Here is a 20,046-nt window from a genome sequence, read left to right on the forward strand (position 1 = left end):
AGATATGATCCAAACTGAACTTGGTTGTAGATGTGAAGGAAACAACCTTGTAAACGTATATACATATATATACATTTCTTTTTAGGATTATGAACTACAGCTGATGACGTTCAGAGCGATGGTCGACTCCCAACATAAGTCTCCTCTCAAGAAACGGAAGATGCAGAGCTGTGCGGATGCCATTCAACAGGAGGTATCTAAAACTAGGATTTCACTTGGATAGGATATCATTGAATGCTCTTTGTTGAGTTCATCTCAGTCACACACTTGTTTTTCCTAAATTCACAGTTTATGGACCTCAGAACCCGCTACACTGCTCTTGTGACTCTCATGACACAGTATGTGAAGTTTGCCAGTGAAACCTTGAAGAGAACTGAAGACGAAGAGGTGAGCATTTCCTATTTTCTATACTTCCCTGCTTTTTACATTTACAGGAGCTTTTGCAGCATATTTTTGACTTTCGGGGCTATATGGACGCTTAAACTTAAAAGGCCTGTTTCCTTCTTATCTTGGCATGTTTTCTAGGTCTTCTGTTTCGCATCAACATATTTCACTGCCTCACTAAGATGTATTGAATCATGAAAGAATGCACTAAACTCTGTATCCCCCTTGAGTTCTTGACTTCCTGCGAGGGTTGTCTCTTTTTTCGTAGATGTCCAGCTCATCACAAATGAAAACATATTCTTCATAGCTCAATAGAAGCAAGGGAATTGCGCGGATGCGGTGCATGTCTGCATGTATGGTATCTCTTTATTGCTGGTGACCTGCTGGGAAAAGTGAGCTTTCTTTATTCTTTCACACAGAGAAAGATGTCCTTTCTGTGGAAAAATACATTCTCTCCAGGAATGTTTGTGGAAAAAGTTGTAATACTGCCAAAGGTGCAGTGAGGAAATTAGTAACAAGTGCCATCAATTAAACCCTAACAAAATCTTATTGCACATTTACATTTTTAACCCTCCTCAATATTTCTGTTAAACTACAAAGTCACGCAGTCTTGATTTTGTAAATTCCTGGAGAGATTGACTTATATGCCTGCAGCACTCTGGTGAGAAGTAAAGTATTCATGCATATTATTCAACAATTTCTAATAAAACATAACACAGTGGATTACATCTTTTTTTGCTTTATAGAGCAAAAAGGCTTTTGAGAGAACAGAGAATGCACAAAGGACAAAGAGTGTGGAGCTCCAAAAAGCTGCAGGGGAAATAGAGAATAGCCAACTTAAGGAACGGGTTCAGGAACAGGAAGCTCTGCTGGCTGCAAGACAAGCACAGCTGGAACAGTTGGAAGGAAAAGTAGAGACGCAACAGAAGACAATTGATGATCTGACTTTTCAGAAATCAAAGCTTGAGCATGACGTTAATCAGTATCGCACCAAGTTAGAAATATCGGTAAAAGACAAAGCGGCCAGTGAGATGGAGTTAAGTCACACAAAACTGTTAATCCAGCAGTCAGAGGCCAAGTGGTCTTTAGCTCAACAGAAAGTAGAGGACCTCCTAAAGAAAATGAATGATGAACAAGATCTTAAGCAACAAAGCCCTAAACCTAAGAGAAGAATACACTTGGAGGAAAGTACTGAGGGACGGGTGCAAAGTCAAATCACGGCTAAAGTAAATAATCTGGCTCAGCAGCCTTTGGCATCTGACACCGAGTCGACAGTCAACAGTGAGCTTGAGTTATCTGCAGTCAGAGAAAACAACAGCAGGATGGCGGCTGTCCTGCTGCAGAAAGAAGAGGAACTTGTCCTGATCCAGAAAAGAGCAGAAATGGCTGAGGAGAAGGCACAAAGTTATAAAAAGCTGTTGAATGACAGCAACAACAGACTGAGGAAGCTTCAGATGGACATGGAAACTGAGAGGAACAACATGAGACAGAAATCAGAGGATCTCCGACAGGAAGCAATGAACATGAGGAAATCAATCAACGAGCTTCAAGAAGAAATCAGATCTCTCCAGAGAACTAAGTCCTCATTGGAACAAAGTTCGTTTTTCCAAAGCACTGAAATTGAAGGCCTGAAAGAGCAATTGAAGAGCCTCCAAGGAGATATGCTTAAGAAAAGCTCCTTGGAGCAGGAAAATATCCACAAGATTAACAACTTAGAAGAAGAGGTAGCTTCCAAGCAGGCAGTCGTAGATCAGATGAAGTTTAAATGCAACGAGTTAACAAGGATAAATGTCTCATCTGACAGTGATGTTAAAGGTCTCCAGATCCAAACAGAGTCATTGGAGAAAGATAGATCATTTGCTGATCAAAAAGTAAAGTCTTTAAAGAGAGAGATAGAGAGCTGGAAACAGCAGCTTCAAACAGCTGAGGAAGAATACAACTTAGTGAAGAGGTCTGAGCAGGTGTCACAACTCAAATGTAAACACCTCCAAGCAGAACTTGAGAAAAGTGAGTTAGTTGCTTCTCAATTGCAGAAAAGCGTAGATGAGGTCAAACAGATAAATATGGAGATGGAAAAGAATCAGAAGAATGTGACAGCTCAACTCGATCAGGTGACAATGGAGATTGACAGCAAGGATCAGCAAATTCAAATCTTCAAGTCTCAGGCCGAGAGCACAAAATCACAGGTTAAAATAATTGAGGATGAACTAAATAAAAAATCTCAGAACTCCTTTGAGCTTCAAATGAAACTGCAGGATTACAGTGAGGAGGTAAGGAGAATGACTGAACTGCAGCAGAAAATCCAAACACTGAATTCAAAAATGGGCAATTGTGAGAACGAAATATCAACTCTGAAATCAGAACTTCAGTCAGTGTTTGCTGAGAAGAACTCTGCAAATCAAAAGGTCCACATGCAAAATTCTGAAATTAATGATTTGAACACGCTGCTTAAGAAAAGAAATGCAGAACTCCAAAGAGAATCTGAAGAAAGTCAAAAACATCAGAATAAGATTAAGGCATTAGAAGATGAGCTTTACAACAATAAGCACATTATTAAAGGGTTAACCAGCAGCTCAGAGGAAGTGACAGAAAACCTAAAGCAGCGAGCAGCAGACAGAAACGTAGAGAACTTAAATGTCAAAATCTCAGAGCTCAGTTCTTCCGTACAGAGAACTAAAGATGAGTTGTTGAAAGAGACCAGAGAAAGAAAAGACAAAGATTCAAAAATATTGCAGATGGAGTCTGAGCTTCAGAAATATAAAGAAACAATAAAAGAAGTAACGTCCAGTTCTGACAAATCCAGATCAAATCTTGAACATGAAAATACCATCCTTAAAAGGGAGAAAGCTGAGTCGTTAGAGAAAAGCATCTCATTTGGAACTGAAGTCAGATTGCTGAAAGAAAATCTAAAACGTGCCCAAAAAGAAGCTGAACTAAAGCAAAATGAAAGCTCTGTCCTTAAGCTGAAGTCACAGCAGATGCAAGAACAGCTTGAGAAGTGCACGAAAATGCTAGAAGAGTTGAAAAGTAAACTAGAGCTTCAGAAAGAGGGCTACGAGAGGCAGTTGTTGCTAGTGCAGACTGAAGTAGAGAAAAAACTCATTTTACTTCAATCTGAAATCTCAAGTCAAAGTGGAAATTCAAACCAGCAGTCACATAGTGCAGAATTAGCAGAAATGCTTAACAAGTATTTCAGACAAGATGTCAAACAGATATCAACCGTTCATCAAACCACCGTGGAAACAAAGCACCAATCAGACAAACTGCTGCAAATGCAGATCCAAATGGACCAACTGCAACAGGAAAGATCGAAACTCGAACATGAGCTCTTAAAGGCAACATTACAAACTTCCCAACTTGAGGAAGACCAATTTAAACTCAACTCAAAAGTAAGTGCTTTACAAGGCCTTTGCAATGAAAAGTCAAGTGAGTCGGCTAAGGGTACAGACAGTACACTGACACTGAAGGAAAATGAAGCTCTTCGGGATCAAATCGAGTCGTACGCCAAAGAGGTTAAACATCTTCAGGAAAAGCTTTTGATGCTTGAAGTCAGGATAATAACTGAAAACCAGGGCATGAACAAACAGGAATTCTTTGAAACCAGTCGTCACAATGTGTGGGATAACAATGCTGCATCAGTGAAGACAGAACAGACAGCGATGCAGAAGATGGTGCCCTCGTATGAAAGTGCTAAATACAACATGGAGGACGAGAGTCGCCAAATCAAAGTGTCCGCAGAGGTATGGATGAAGTTCCACATTACTTTAGCACTATATTGTATTTATAAGAAAAACACATGTTTAAACGTTTCAAAGTTTTACTAATTATATATCTTTGTAACTGAAACATTCTTTCAATGTCACATCTACAGATGGCAACAATGGAGAAATGCAATATTCTTGAAGGACTGAAACAAGTCAAACAAGATAAAATGGAAATAACTCACAGCCAAAGCATTCATGAATCACTGACAAAGAAATCCTTAAATATCTCTACTACTCAAAATCCCCCTACCATCCAAGAAGACATGCAAAATGTGACATACAAGAGCCAAATAAAACCTGATGAGCCCATGACTGTAACAACACATGGATACATGGCGCTGTGTGGACTAACAGACCAACGTCCCAATGTAACACAAAGCATCACTAAGACCAAGACGTATCAGATTAAACAAACATGTGAAACTGTAAACACATCAGACATTGAGGGAAAACAAAGTGTGATATATTCAACTTCCCAAAAGCTCCCAGAACTCAAAGGCTACACAAGTATTCAAAACATGATCAACTTTAAACTCTTGGACGAAGAGGTTTTGAGGAAGTTCGAGGTGGGCCTCATCACAATGGAAGAGCTGCAGGCATCGCTTGCTCAATACGCCGGCAAACCAACTACTATTGCTGGAATATATGTGGAGTCAAGTAAGAAAAAGATATCCTTCCTTGAAGCTGCTGAGAAAGGTTTTTTGGCGAAGACGTACGCTCTTGAGTTCCTGGAGGCTCAGGCTGCAACAGGAAGCCTTACAGATCTGTCCACAGGGCAAACCTATCCAGTTGCTGAGGCTGTTGAGAGAGGTATTATAGAGGCGGGCCTAAAAGATAAACTGATAGAAGCTCAGAAAGCTATTAGTGGCTACATCCATGCTGGCAAAAAGCTGTCCGTGTTTCAGGCAATGGAGGAAAGGATTCTCGATAGATACAAAGGCAAGAAGATTCTTGAGGTCCAGGTAGCCACTGGTGGCCTGATCAACCCAGAGACTGGTGTCAGGGTGCCGGCTAGCATTGCTGTCGATCGGGGTCTTTTGAACAAGGAGACCCTACAGAGTCTGTACGATCCAGTCAGTAACCCCAAAGGTTTCCATAACCCTGACAGTGGACAGAAAGCATACTACTCTGAAATACTGAAGACATGCCTTTATGACATAGATGGTGGTGTATTTCTCTCCCCATTTGGTGAGAAACATCTAACAAACACCTCTCCCACGAGCTCTCACAGAGTGTCTGTTGTCAGCAGCAGCTCTGGCATCGAAATGTCAGCATATGAAGCATTCAAGGGGCGACACATTGACAAGAGGACATATCTGTTCCTGTCACAGCAAGAGAGCGAATGGCAGGAAAAGTCTGTACTTGACTCCAACGGAAGCCCCCTTCACATCATTACTGATGTCAAAAGTGGTCGACAACTTTGTCTGGAGCACGCTCTGAGTCAGAGGCTTCTTGAAAGATCTGAGCTTGGAAGCTATCACAGTGGGCTTCTTAGCATATATGAGATTGCCGACATCATATTTTCAAGAATGGTGGTTGTGGAAGATGTCAAGAGCCCCGTTGCCGGTCTCTGGGACGTCACCCAGAGGAAAAGGCTGTCGGTTCTTCAAGGTTTTCAACAGGGCTTTACTGATAGAGCCACTGCCTCCAGGCTGTTGGAGGCCCAGGCCTGCACTGGAGGGATTTGCGACCCCTCTTCAGGGGAGAAAGTTACCCTCTCGGAGGCTCTCAAAAGAGGTCTTTTAGATGAGGCGTTGAATCAGCAGCTCCAACAGTTTGAGCAGGCATTTAATGGGATCATTCACCCCAAGACTTCAAAGACTTTGTCCATCACCCAGGCTGTTCAGGAAAATGTCATCCCGAAGGATGCAGGTTTCCGCTGTATTGAGTTCCAGCTCCTGACTGGAGGATTAATAAACCCTGAGACACATGACAGAGTCTCCCTCGAGGAAGTCATTCAGAGCGGCCTTGTTGACAAAGTTACTGCCTCAGTACTCAAAGAGGAGAGGTTCCAGACCAAAAGCCTCACCTGTCCGAAGACCAAGAGAAGAATCACTTTCAGGGAGGCTCTTGAGAGAAGTGTGTTCGACTGCCACACCGGGCTAAGGTTACTGGAGGCTACCAAAATTCATGGTTATGGAGCCAAGGCAACATTTCATTATGTTTGCGCCTACAAGTAATAACCATCTGTAAATATATGCTTGTCCATAGCATGAAAGCCAAATCTGTAAATAGATCTCTTTTGGTTTTGTGTTGGCTTTAAAGTTACTTGACCTTTTTTTTGGGTTTAAACACATGTTTTAATATAGTGGTTGATGCAACTAACCGCATTCTCAATTGTTTTAACTGATTATAAATGTATTTTGGCAATGTCCCCCTTCCTTTTAGGATTCCCCCCTCCACTGTTTTCTTTCTTTGTAACAAAGTTAACAATCTTCAAAACCCCATCTGTTTTAATTGTAGAGATCTGTTGATGAGGAGAACAGAGAGCATGGTGATAAAGTTAGCAAACTGTTGCACTGGATGTCCAATGTGAAACAGACCACGAACAATGATGGGAATGCTCTGAAAGATAGCAATGCCAACACAGACGCTTCTAATAAGCCCCAGGTAAATAATGTGTATTGTATTTTGGTATTTTCTGGTGTGTCCTGTTTTGATATCTTGCCCCATATGTGTTGTACATGTCAGAATGCTTTGGAAAGTGTTTTTCTAATCAAAAATGATATTGCAGCCTTTTAGCTGTCACAGTGTATGATTTATAATAAAATAAAAACAGTGTTTACTTAACGATTCATGTAATCCATGTATTTTACACTATAGTAGGCGTAAATACTTGAGCGTATCCCCTGTACACAAAAGGATGGTCAATAATGAGGTTTTCACAATCGTTCAATAACACCAAAAGTCTCACAAGCACTCACATTTCAGAACAACCTCACTGAATAACTGTTATTTAGGCCCAACAGGTGTTTAACATATGAACATTAGGTTCATATATATTATTTTGTCCTTATGTGTCCAAGAAACATTCATTTTATATGTCCCAAAGCTGTCATTATTCAAGTAAAATGTTACAGACATTTTACATTTCACTTATGTGTGCTGGAGATCAAGATAGCATTGTCATTATAACAGAATTGTTCTGAGAAAGATTTTGGGGATCCTGAAATGATAGGTATTCTATAGTATTACAATAGTAATAATAATAATAATAATAATAATACTACTAATAATAAATTGTATTTGTAAAGCACCTTTCATTGCTAAAAGTAATGCCAAAGTGCTACACGGGGCATAATATACTTTAAAAAACACAAGTTTAATAAAAGGCTTTTTTTAAAAGAAAGGTTTTTAGGCCCTTCTTAAAGGAGTCAGTGGTCTGTGGAGTTTTAATAATTGTATTCAATGTAATAACTAGTACTGTAGTAAACTATATTGCAGAACAAACCGAAGGCACTGACTTGTATAATAATAACAATGACAATAATAATAATAATCATAAAAGACACATAGACAAAAAAGGGTGCATATAATATATTGGTAGATTACAACAAAACAACAAATAAAGTACAATTTAGTATTATAAAGAATGATAATTATGTGTGATACGTATTACTAATTAGTATTTATTCTGATTTGAATACACAGAAAAATATGTCAGTATGTTATATTCAATGAACATTTATTTTTCTGATTCAATTTTAGTTTAATCTTTTAGTTTAATTATTATTTACATTATATTATACATTATGCACACAAAAATTCAAAAAACAATTCCAACAGTGTAATAATGACAGCTTGGGCGTTTTTCCTTTTGAGAATATAAAACCCTCTCTCAAAGTATTTCTGAAATGTGTAATGCAGAGAAAATGATGCAATCAAATCCAACAATACAACAAATGACACCTTCAAAAATGAGTTTAGAGCTATCATCATCTTTAGTTATATCAACTAACATTTGATGCTTTGATTTTCTATTGGTTTGCATTATTTTGGATTATTTCTTTGAAATATAGTCACAAGAGTGTACTTTTAGGAAATAACATATTTTATATAAATAACTCAATTGTAAAACATTAAGCAGTTCTCTTGAAAATTGCAGTTCACAAGAATGTGTTAGGTTGGGGTTTTTGTTGTGTCCCTGTTAACTATGATTATATAAGTTACTACATTATTGCATGATTAATATTCAAAGAGTAGTCATAGAAAAGCTAAAAAGAATCACTTATATCATATTTAGTATTAATATATCACTGTTTGATGTTTGTCAGGTGTCAGTTGAGGAGATGGTCACTAAGAAGGAACAAATTGCAGAGGCATTGAGGGCCACGCAAATGATGCTGAACAAACACAGTGACAAGTAAGTGTAGCTACTGTGAGTGACCTGCACAATATTTCTTTCACTGCTTAAATCCTCAGCCTCATTCTTTGTGTTTCATTTGACAGAATGAGCGAGGACGAAAGAGAAAAGGCCCAGGAGCAGCTGAAGGCGCTCAATCAGGCCTACAGTGAACTCTCCCAGCATTGTTCAGATCAGACTACGACTGCAGAAGAGGTTTGATCAAACGCTGTTACATCTATCAGTGATATGTGTCTTATAATGTGTTAGAAAACACACCACCTGACGTTCAACTGCATGACTAACAATTTCTTCTTCTCCTACAGTGTGTGCAGTTTGCATCCCCCTTTGTATTATATTACATTAGTGGACAAAAACATAGTTCAGTTGTAGCCCACAAAATCTGAGTATGCTGTAAACATGCTTAGTCGCGCCCGGCTTTGGTCTGACATGTCTCTGTTATTAATGTGCTTGACTTCAACAGATATGACACTTAACCCTTTTTTCACAGTACACTATGTGATGTGACTAACTACCCTCTTTTTGCAAGATGCTGGATACTGCATTACCAGATGCATGATAGCTTTATATGTATTATCCGTCGCTCTCCTGTTGCAACCCTGATGCGGTCTTGCACTTGTGCACATGGTGTTTTAACATGCCCGTATTTATCTGATGGTAAGTAAACATTTTGTCTTGCATTTGACTACTTATTTTCAAATTTCAATGATTGGATACTACAGATTTTGATAATCAATTCAGTAATTTGTAAAATTTCCATTTTCTTTAGGTTTCAAAATCCAATGTTGCAGGGCTTGGGACAGAACCCATGAGTGGCCTGATCGGTGAAATACCAGGGGCCCAACCTATGACCCCTGACCTCTTTCAGTCTGAAACTCACGATCTCGACTATAAATCAACCCTGAACCACTTTCAACAGTTAAACGAGGATAACAAGTGCGTACAGAGCTCACATGTCCCTTCTGTGTCGCTTTCTGACATTGCAGCAGCCAGGAAAGGGGCGACATGTGAAGACCCGATTATCAAACTGATAGAAGTCAAAGAAGTCGGTGATGGGTTGAATGTGTGCTACTCAGGGGACACGCTGACCCTGGAGAGGGCGTTTCAGGGTGGTGTAATACCTGCTTCCGTCTATGTAGACATTCTTCAGAGGCAAAACACCAGTCAGAATATGGAAGACGCCAGTGAAGATGTGTCACTCCTAGAGCCTTTGCACAAGGTCAACAGACTGATATTAAAGTGCCTCCGCAGTAAAACATCACTGACATCAGGGAGAGATATTAACACTTTGAGGTTGTTTTGTGATGGTGTAAGTGATCAGGAGATGACAGAGGATGTTGTGAGTGATAAGTTAAAGGTGGATGCAGCGGTTCAGTGTGATTTGATGAGATCTAGCAGCACTCTCATTGTGCTTGAAAATCAGGAGTACTTTATTGGACTCGTGTTGCCTCCCTCGGGGGAAATCCAAACTGTGACAACATCCTTCCAGTATGATCAACAAATGACCACTGAGGAGTTTACCAGCTCACTGTTGGCTAATCGGGGAAAGATAGCAGCTTTTTACATTCCAGAAATATCCGAGCTGGTGGACATCGCCTCTGCCATACAGAAGGATTTGATTGACACTTACACAGCAGAGATTTTGAAAACTATAGAAATTCCTGATGTGTTACCTGATCACCTTAACGACAAGTTTTCATCTTGGCTCATGTACAGGAAACTCACAGTTGATGGATGCGTTCATGCTGCAGATTGCTTGGAAGTTGATAACATCCCTACACAAACAGAGGCAAAGCAGTTATTCATCTCCTACCTGTTGTTGAACAGCTACATCGATCCAGAGTCAGGACAGAGGGTGTTGATACTCGATAGACAGCTGAGTAAAATGGTTAAAATCTATCTTGAAGATTTGATATTGTTCGAGAACACTGAGAAAAATGTAACTTGTCTGAATTTGAATGTAGGAGATCTTTCAGAAAAGGAAGATTTAGAGATACCTCTGCACATAAATGAGGAAACAGAGGAGAAATACACGCTGCACACATTTGATCCTCATTATTCAGTCAATGGAACAATTAGCTTTGAAGAAAAAGCATATCTAAATGACGAGGCTCTAAAAGAGGAACATTTATTAGATGATGCTGCTGACACCACAGTGCTTTGTGTGGTGGAGGAAACCATGTGTCAAAACAACACAAATTGGACACAGGGGGAAGAATTTGAAGATAGAAATCCTGAAAATAGTTTCAAAAATGGAATTGGTGGGGCTGATAGTGAAGGTCTTGATACCCCAACTATTCCAGCCCTTCAAACTTTACACTCTGTGGACAGAACAAATGTCGCCTCCCCATCGAGGATGTTAGACTCTGAGTGTTCAGTGACATCCCACGGACAAACACTTCCATACTACGACGCAGAGTCAGAAGGTACAGACATAACCAAAGATGAGTTTTCAAGCTCTGAGGACATGTTGGATGATGAAAATGAGCAAGACTATGCTATTCATGTTCTGAAGGGGCAAATGAAGGAAGGAGGCATTTTAGATGTACACTTAGGGAGCCGTTATGACCTGGAGGCGGTATTACTTGGAATACAACCAGAGGATAACGAAAGTGCTGTAGAAGATGAGGATGACACACTATCTGCTTTAAAACAGCCTGTGTATGATGAATCCACATCCTCAAATATCCATTTAATGGAACAGCAGAGCCTATTAAGGGCTGGTTGCACCATTAGTATCAGTGAGTCAGTGGAGTCTGGATTATTCGTAGCTGATTTAAACCCTGAGGCCAGCATTTATCCACAGGAACACTGCACTACCTCTATCTCTGATGATCATTGTCTGCATGTTATTAATAATACTGAAGCTGAAAACACACAGACTGAGAGGAGAGTTGCTGTCATGGTGCTTGATCTCATCCAAGAGGAAGGTGATAAAGAGAAGGAAAGTGGAAATGCAGATTCAGAGGTGGATTGGGAGGAAACAGGAAGTGTAGGAGAGATGAGTGATTATCCGCATCATTCCCCTCCCTCAGTTGGCGGTCAGGAGTCGCTGATGATCTCACCCGCCTCGTGGAGTCAGGTTTCCGCAGAGTGTTTCCATCCTACAGACAATTCACTTTTCCCGACTGAAGCCAGTGACTCACCGGGTGTGATCGATAACCAGCAGACAGATATGGATGTTGTGAGAGAAAAAGCTGCTCCAACTACCCAGTCATCTAGTGTGAGTGACATCATCACTGATCCAGAAAGCCACACTCATTACGCAACTTCAATTAATCATGAATCTGACGGCTCACCCGTTGATAATGATTATTTAATTACCAGAAATGAAGTAGGAGATCAGACAGTTAGTGAGAGTGACTTGGACATGTGCTCATCACACAGCGATGTGTTGTGTGAGGGAAGTAGAGCGGAGAATGAAACAAGTTCAGTCCGGTCACATTTGGACGGGCAAACACTGAGCATAGATTACTCATCACAAAGAGATTTGGCTGAAAGTGTAATCATGTCGGAGTTCAGTGGTAATTGTAGCTATGAGAACAACATTACAGAAGATGGCAGCAGAATTACATTACCTCAGCCAGCAGCGCTTTGTTCAGAGCGTGATTTTAGTGTTGGATCGGAGCCCAGCTGCTCTGAAAATGATCAGAGATCTTCACAGCTGCACGTTGTTTCCGATGAACTCACCTCAACAAATGCTGTTAATCTAAAGTGTTTCAATGTTGAAGATTCCGAGCACTACGCTCTCACTACCGACAGAGTTTCACTTGAAGCAGCACTGGTGGATGAAGATACGTCACAGCACATACCTGCTGCAGAGGATGATGAGTTAGGCACAACACGTGTTTCCCCTGAGAGGCAACATGAGGACCTTTTCACCAGTGATACAAAAGAGATATCTGTGTCAAGAAATGAACAGACAGAAAGTGATGATGAAAATGTGGATATTGGTGGAAATGAGTCTGTGTCAGAAATGAATCCAGGGCAGTCTAAAAGTATAATAAGGGTTTTGTTAGAATCTGATATTCCAGAGATAGACAGCTTAGATGTGTTGGCTTCACAGTTGCATGTTGTTTCCGATGAACTCACCTCAACCCATTCAATTCATCTAAAGTGTTTCAATGTTGAAGATTCGGACCATTACACTCTAACTACCGACAGAGTTTCTCTTGAAACACCACTGTTGGATGAAGATATGTCACAGCCCAGAACTGCAGAGGATGATGAGTTAGGTACACAATTATTTTCCCCAGAGGGGCAACATGAGGACCTTTTCACCAGTGATACAAAAGAGATATCTGTGTCAAGAAATGCACAGTCAGAAAGTGATTATGAAAATGTGGATATTGGTGGAAATGAGTCTGTGTCAGAAATGAATACAGGGCAATCTAAAAGTATAATAAGTGTTCTGTTAGAACATGATATTCCAGAGATAGACAGATTAGATGTGTTGGCTTCACAGTTGCATGTTGTTTCCGATGAACTCACCTCAACCCATTCAATTCATCTAAAGTGTTTCAATGTTGAAGATTCGGACCATTACACTCTAACTACCGACAGAGTTTCTCTTGAAACACCACTGTTGGATGAAGATATGTCACAGCCCAGAACTGCAGAGGATGATGAGTTAGGTACACAATTATTTTCCCCAGAGGGGCAACATGAGGACCTTTTCACCAGTGATACAAAAGAGATATCTGTGTCAAGAAATGCACAGTCAGAAAGTGATTATGAAAATGTGGATATTGGTGGAAATGAGTCTGAGTCAGAAATGAATACAGGGCAATCTAAAAGTATAATAAGTGTTCTGTTAGAACATGATATTCCAGAGGTAGACAGATTAGATGTGTTGGCTTCAGAGCGTCCCCAGGTAGATGCTGACTTCCTATCAGAAAGCCATGTTACATCTGATGCTTCCTCTTCAACTCCATCAGGGTTTCAGGCTGAAAGTGTAGATGACAAGGGGGACATTGTTACAAAAGGGACTGATGTCAGTGATTTGCAAAAGGCCCAAACTCAAGACGATGAAAATATTGTGACTAAAGCTCAGACAACTCCACCACCTTTAGACGAAAGTGTTTGTCACGAGAGAGACTCGCCTCATGGACTTATAGAGAGCAGTCACCCAGACCTGCTCATGGATTTACTGAAGCAAAATGCCCTTAGTTTGAACAACAAAGAAATAGAAAACTCAGAGCTGATAATGCAGAAAGAGAAAGTCGATGAGAAGACAGAAAATCCGTCCGTCGCTCCAAACATCCAGATGCAGCTGCTGCAGGTCCTGAGGACTGTTTCCACGAGCCAAGACCTTTCAATGCTCCAGGAGGTGATGGACACTCTCAACAGCACCCTGGGGGGTGACACCCTGGGGGGGGACTCTCAGGAGGAGCGACAGCACACACTAGAGAGCATCAAGGAGGAGAGCTCAGAGGGGGAAGAGGAGGAGTCAGCAGATGACGACTCGGGTCTCGGTCGCTCTGCTGCAGGCAAACTGTCGCCTCAGACGTCTGATGCCTCCAAAGTTGAGGAAGTCAAAAAAAAGGTATGTAAGATTGAGAGTGCTTATCCCTTTGATTAGTTTTCAAAATTTGTATCAGCATTCATCAACAGTTTCCTTCTCCCATCAGCTGTTTTCCGTCCAGGATTATTTGGAGTGTGTTGGGAGGCTGCAGGATCACGCTGATGTTTTAGAAGATGTCAGAAAAGACCTTTCAATCCAGCCACCCGTAGGTAACAACCTGGAAGACCTGCAGATCCAAATGGAGGATTTTCAGGTTGGGAATTAAAAATATTGAACAATATTATTCACTCCTAATTTTCACTTATGTATATACAAATATGCATTAGTTCCTTACTTGATGATCTTTTTCATGCAGTCTCTGAAGTCCCAGTTTTCTCGACTGGCCGGTGTTATCACAGCAGATCTGGAAAAAGCCAAGCAGCTCTTAAATTCAGTTGATGAGGACATTCCCTTACAAATTCACCAAGATTTGGCCTCGACATATCTGGATTTAGAGCCAAATTTTACTGCTGTTACCCAAATGTCTGCCGAAATGAGTAACTCCCTAACTCAAGCAATGGAAACTGGAAAGGTCAGTGTTCATTGCTAGTAATTAAAACACAATGGTTTAACAGTTGCATTAGCTAATGACTTCTTTAAATGTTGTTTTAGGTACATTTGGAATCAACATACCAGAAACATATTAGTTGTCTTGGTGAACTAGCGGGCTTCATCAAAAACAACTCTGAGAAGTGTGACATGGATTCGAAAACATGTGATGTGGACACCTTGAAACATTTGATTCAACAGAACAAAGTATATCTAAATAAATGTAATTCACAAACATCCAATATCTATAGCTGCTACAGAAACTAACTTTGCCCCTTTTCCATATTTGTCTCCAGGACACAGAGAGCAGTCTGCTTAAAGAAGTCAGGCTCAAGTTGGAAGATGTTACATTTGATATCCAGTGCTTTATTTCTGAGCATGCTCAGTTTCTGAGTCCAACTCAGAGCAGCCACCTCCTAAAGTTCCTCAGCTCCACGCAGCGGTCGTTCAGGGACCAGACGGAGAGACTGGGTACCCAGAGGAGTGCCCTAAATGTCCTACTGGACACCAGGGAGAGGGAGAGCCAGGAGAAGGTCTGCCTATGGATATACTTTGACATATCACAGATGGTTTCTTAGAAAAATACATGTTTGGTTTGTGAGTGAGAATTAAATAATGAGTGCTCACAGTGCATGCGGATTGGGCCGTGTAAAAAGTCAGTTTTAAGCATTAAACATATGTTTTGATCTCTAACACATTGAATACAATTCTGATTTTGGAGGTTCTACTGTGAATACCATAAAGTTTTGGAAAAATAACAACGTTGCATGCCCTTGTGCTTGATGGCTCCTGCAAACTAACTCTTTGTGCTGGTTGTATCCCACAGGCCTTCAAGACACCAGTGAACTATTAACAGTGGACACATGCACCTTCTCCTTTGGAACACAAAAAACTAAACATTAACACATTGGACATAATGTTCCTATTACCACGAGACCAAGCTGGCGAAATAGCATGTTTACAGCATACTAGATATTACACTTTTATAATATAGGAATATGCAGAGCAGATTTAGCGTGTTACATCTAAATGCTTGAGCAGTTCCTTCTTCCTTCTCTTTATCTTTGTCTTTCCAAGTGTTGTTTTGGCTGGTTTGATGATGTTAACCTTGTTCTAGGTTTTAGGGTCTGTTTTATGTGAGTATGTTTAATGACAGCCACCTGTGATATTTACTTGGTTTCTTTTTTCTTGTTTGACAGTCTTTATTGGAGAAACAAAAGGAGTTTGCAGAGAAGTTGGAGGAAGTTTGTGATAATCTCACCCTGACAGAAAACCAGCTGATTGGTCATCGACAACAGGCTGACAACACTGAGTGTGTCACAGACCTGCAGCAGTACCAGCAGGAGCACCAGGTTTGAAAAAAACATTTCCGTTGCCTTTAAGAAACACAACACATGTCCACGTTTTCATCACATTGATTCTCTGACCCTATTCCTTCTGATCTCAAGGCTCTGCAAAAGGAAGTGTTGACTAATGCCAGCGCCTTAAATGAAGTCATCACCAGTACCAAAAAGTTCCTGGAGGAAAACCGGAGCAAGCTGACCCCAGATCAAATTGCAAGCATTGAAAGCAAGCTGGAAGAGGCTAAGAGCAAGGACAAGCTCATCAACCAGAGGGCGGAGGAGTCCAGGAAAGATCTGGAGAAGGTGGTGACCACTGCCATAAAACAGGAGAGTGAAAAGGTCAGAGTTCAGTCTGTAAAAAACACATTTCGCATGAGAATTTTGATTATTATTACAGTGTAATTCAAATATTGCTGAACTTAACGTCAACATATTATATTTTTTATCCATCTGTCATTTCAGGCAGCAGCTGTTGAGCGACTTGAAGAAAGTAAGAACAAAATTGAAGGACTTCTGGACTGGATATCCAACATAGGCAATGAAAACGAGAGCAACCTGGATAAAGACGACCATATAAGTAAAGAGAATGGAAATCTGCCAGAAGAAACTTCAGCCACGAAACTGATAGCAGAGGATGACGATGCCAATGGAAACGTTTCACAGACCACTGAGAATGATTCTGGCAGAGAGACCAGCGGGAAGAGCGATGCCTCCCTGGACCTCGATAAGCAGTATGACAGGGTCAAGGTACTAACGTTTGTTTGGCCAAATGTAGAGCGATTAAGCTTGCTCCACAGTTCATACTCACATGTTGGAGTTTATGCAGGCTCTGACTTTCTTTCTTAGTAGGGCAAACGTTCCTAAGGATCACAGAGCGTTACTTAGTAAACAAAGATAGTCAAATTAACAATATGTCATACTGTCATTTGCTGAACCCTAAAAATAAGCTTAAAATGTTATTGTAGAAAAACATTTAAGAGCGACATCCTAACATGCAAAAAACGATCTAAGAAGTTGTGCTTCAAATATGAAATTTGGCAATAGAAGAGATGAAGAGATGGATTAGATTGTCATTGTCAATCTTTCAGTTTGTGTGTACAGACAGAGATCGAAATACCGTTTCCCACAATCCTGAATACAATAATACAGATATATATAAAAATATGTATATACCTACCTATACACAATCAACAGACACATTTATACATTATGCGCACATTAAGACATAAATAAAAGCACAACAATCAATATATACAAAGTAACAGTCACTTCAATATCTTTGAGAAATATCATATGTACAGCTATATGCTTTGGTATTGGGTGTCATATTGGTATGGTGTCCTCAAGTCTCTATCGTCCCTCAGGCCCGTCATCAGGAGATCCTGTCCCAGCAGCAGGATCTGATCATGGCCACACAGTCAGCTCAGGCTCTGCTCGACAAGCAGGCGAACGTGCTGTCTTCAGAGGAGAAGGAGAAACTGCAGAAGAACATCCAGGAGCTGAAGGGGCGCTACGATGCCTCGCTGACGCAGGCCGAGCAGCAGATGAAGCAGGTGCAGTGTGTCCAGGAGGAGCAGAAGAAGTTCCAAGGTGACGTGGAGGAGTTCATCAGCTGGTTAGACCAGGCGGAGGCAGACGTAGAGAAGCTTGGAGCTCCTGCAGCCTCCCTCAACATCCTCAACGATAAACTCCAACGACAGAAAAGCTTCTCAGAAGATGTGATTTCCCACAAAGGGGACCTTCGCTTCATCACCATGTCAGGACAGAAAGTGCTGGATGTGGCTAACGCCTGTCGATTTGATGACTCTGCAGCCAAGAACGCTCTTTTGGATGTGGATACTTCAGGAACCTGCTCTGCGGTTAAGGACAAGTTAGATTCAGCTGCCAGCCGATACAAAACACTACATTCCCAGGTATTTAGTCTGCAGATGATCAGATAGAGCTTGTAGGGTTGCAATGACTTGTTATTGCCACTGGGCGGCAGCATTTGTCTTCAGTAAAACTAATATTTCACATGAGCACTCTGAAGATGACAAGGTGACAGTTATCTGTTATCTTCATGGATTAAACCTGTGTACTTAATCATTTCATTTCCTTTGTTTCAGTGCAATCAGCTTGGCAACAACCTCAAAGATGTGGTTGATAAATACAAGAAGTATGACGACTCGAGTGCCGGTCTTTTGAATTGGCTCAACGGCTCAGAGGATGAGGGGAGAAAGCAGCAGTCAGAAGCCATAGCAGCCGACCCACAAACGCTACAGAAACAGCTGGAGGACACCAAGGCAAGACAGTGCAAAACACGGCTTGAGTCTTATTTTGGCTTGGAGATCAAACCTCAGATTTATCTCGGATTGTGGTCTTTCATATCTTGCATATTTATTGATATTTATGTGCGGCCTCTCAAATTACTGAGGCCGACACAGGAGTACTGTATAAGAAGCCCTTTTGATCTTTTTGAGTTCATTGCATTTGGGCTGGAATTTATATTTTAACAGTTCAAGTTCAGCTGGTGTATGTATGAGACATACATTGTCCTTAGATAAGATAAGATAAAGTTGTATTTATCCCGGGGAAAATAGTTTTGCAGCAGTTTCAATGCACATTTTCCTCTGTGACCTGTACTGGATGTTAGGTTGTGAACATTCCAAGTAAATAAATTATGAATAGCTTCTTTTTTATAAGTAGCACATGCAGAACTTGTGGTGTATTGACTTGGTTATAAGGTTCAAGTTCCGATAGACCTGCCTTACCTTATATAGTGTTTCCACTGACTTAAGTACTACATGGTTATTTTTAGCTCAAATTCAAACTCACATGTGAATAGTTTAACTTTGTTTATTTGTAGCCTTCATACTTTCCTGGAGGAGGATAATAAACGATCCTGTCTCTGTCAAAGTTTTGGCAGCAGTCAGCTGAAACATTTCTCTGTAGAGAGGTAGTTACATCACAGATCCCAGATAAGTGGCGCCTGTGGGCCTACAGAGGAACGCTGTGCTTTTAAAGAATCTAAGCCTTTCTGTTAGTGCAAGAGTGAAAACAGACAGGTTCACCTAACCATATCCCGGAAATGACAAAAAAATTACATGGATATTATTCTTAAGTTGTTGCACATCATAATTGTTTATGTTCTTCTATCCACCACACGGTGAAGTGCTTATTCTAAACAGCACCGTAGAAATATAAAAAAAGAAAGAGGATATTTATTCAAGTCAATACAGTCTTATTTTCTCTGACCTCTTCTTTCTTAATCAACCCTAGGCCCTTCAAGGTCAGATGACAGGACATCAGACTGCTGTTGACACACTACGCAAAGCGGCTGAGTCTCTGATCACTTCTGAAGGAGATCTGCTGAGCAACTCGGACGAAATCCAGGAGACAGTAGGTGAGGAACAAAAATAGGGAGCCGATAAAGTGCCGTGGTAAGGTAGAATTTATTGCCGGTTCATATTTATTGCAAACATTTGTTTGAAACTCTTTCTCCAAACATTTCACCCGATGCATGTGTGTACAAAAAAAAGGGTGTAAGAAATGAATCATATTAGATTATTTCACGTGTCATCATTCATGCTCAAATAATGGAGTAGGAGTACAGCTTTTAATATGCACATTTAAAGATATCAAGCATTTATTATTACATCAAATGTTCGGGAAAGTTTCAAAATTAAATATAACAAAGCAAAGATGTCAGGCATCTATGGAACGCTGTAAAAGGTTATGTTCAAGGCAACGCAGTGATGTACATTAACATCACTGATTAGAGAATTACAGGAACATTATAATTCAGATAAAGAGATAGCAGTATGCAAAGTTAAAGCTGAACTCAATGCGCTACTTACCAAGAGAGCCACATTTCTGATTCATAGGGTAAGAAACCCAGAATATCTAGATGGAAGTAGACCGAGCTCCCTGCTGGCAAGTAAACTCCGAAATAACGAGCAGCTGGCCCAAATATCTTCAATTACGAATAATGATGGCATTGTCCAGTCCGTATTAATCATGAATTTGAACAGTTCTATAAACATTTATATACGTCTCAAGTACAGACATCAAAGGTAGATTTAGAACATTTCTTTGTGGATC

At 40.6% G+C, this 20,046-nt stretch overlaps 1 protein-coding gene across 20 annotated transcripts in view; it reads left to right on the plus strand.

Moving 5' to 3' along the window:
• Positions 1–20,046, plus strand: part of dst (dystonin) — a 105,049-nt gene that overhangs the window by 43,326 nt on the left and 41,677 nt on the right. For 18 of the 20 annotated variants that reach the window (XM_079686945.1, XM_079686928.1, XM_079686944.1 and 15 more), the window contains 16 exons: positions 86–193; positions 289–387; positions 6,612–6,758; positions 8,423–8,511; positions 8,598–8,706; positions 9,281–14,056; positions 14,142–14,288; positions 14,391–14,606; positions 14,687–14,830; positions 14,920–15,156; positions 15,823–15,975; positions 16,072–16,305; positions 16,429–16,713; positions 17,331–17,879; positions 18,072–18,248; positions 19,225–19,348. In XM_079686945.1, the coding sequence (XP_079543071.1) occupies positions 86–193; positions 289–387; positions 6,612–6,758; positions 8,423–8,511; positions 8,598–8,706; positions 9,281–14,056; positions 14,142–14,288; positions 14,391–14,606; positions 14,687–14,830; positions 14,920–15,156; positions 15,823–15,975; positions 16,072–16,305; positions 16,429–16,713; positions 17,331–17,879; positions 18,072–18,248; positions 19,225–19,348 (7,594 nt within the window). The remainder of the gene's footprint in view (positions 1–85; positions 194–288; positions 388–6,611; positions 6,759–8,422; positions 8,512–8,597; positions 8,707–9,280; positions 14,057–14,141; positions 14,289–14,390; positions 14,607–14,686; positions 14,831–14,919; positions 15,157–15,822; positions 15,976–16,071; positions 16,306–16,428; positions 16,714–17,330; positions 17,880–18,071; positions 18,249–19,224; positions 19,349–20,046) is intronic. The other 2 variants (XM_079686937.1, XM_079686938.1) reach the window with 1 other exon arrangement.

The sequence above is a fragment of the Notothenia rossii genome (assembly GCF_949606895.1).
Source record: "Notothenia rossii genome assembly, chromosome: 6".
Taxonomy (NCBI): domain Eukaryota; kingdom Metazoa; phylum Chordata; class Actinopteri; order Perciformes; family Nototheniidae; genus Notothenia; species Notothenia rossii.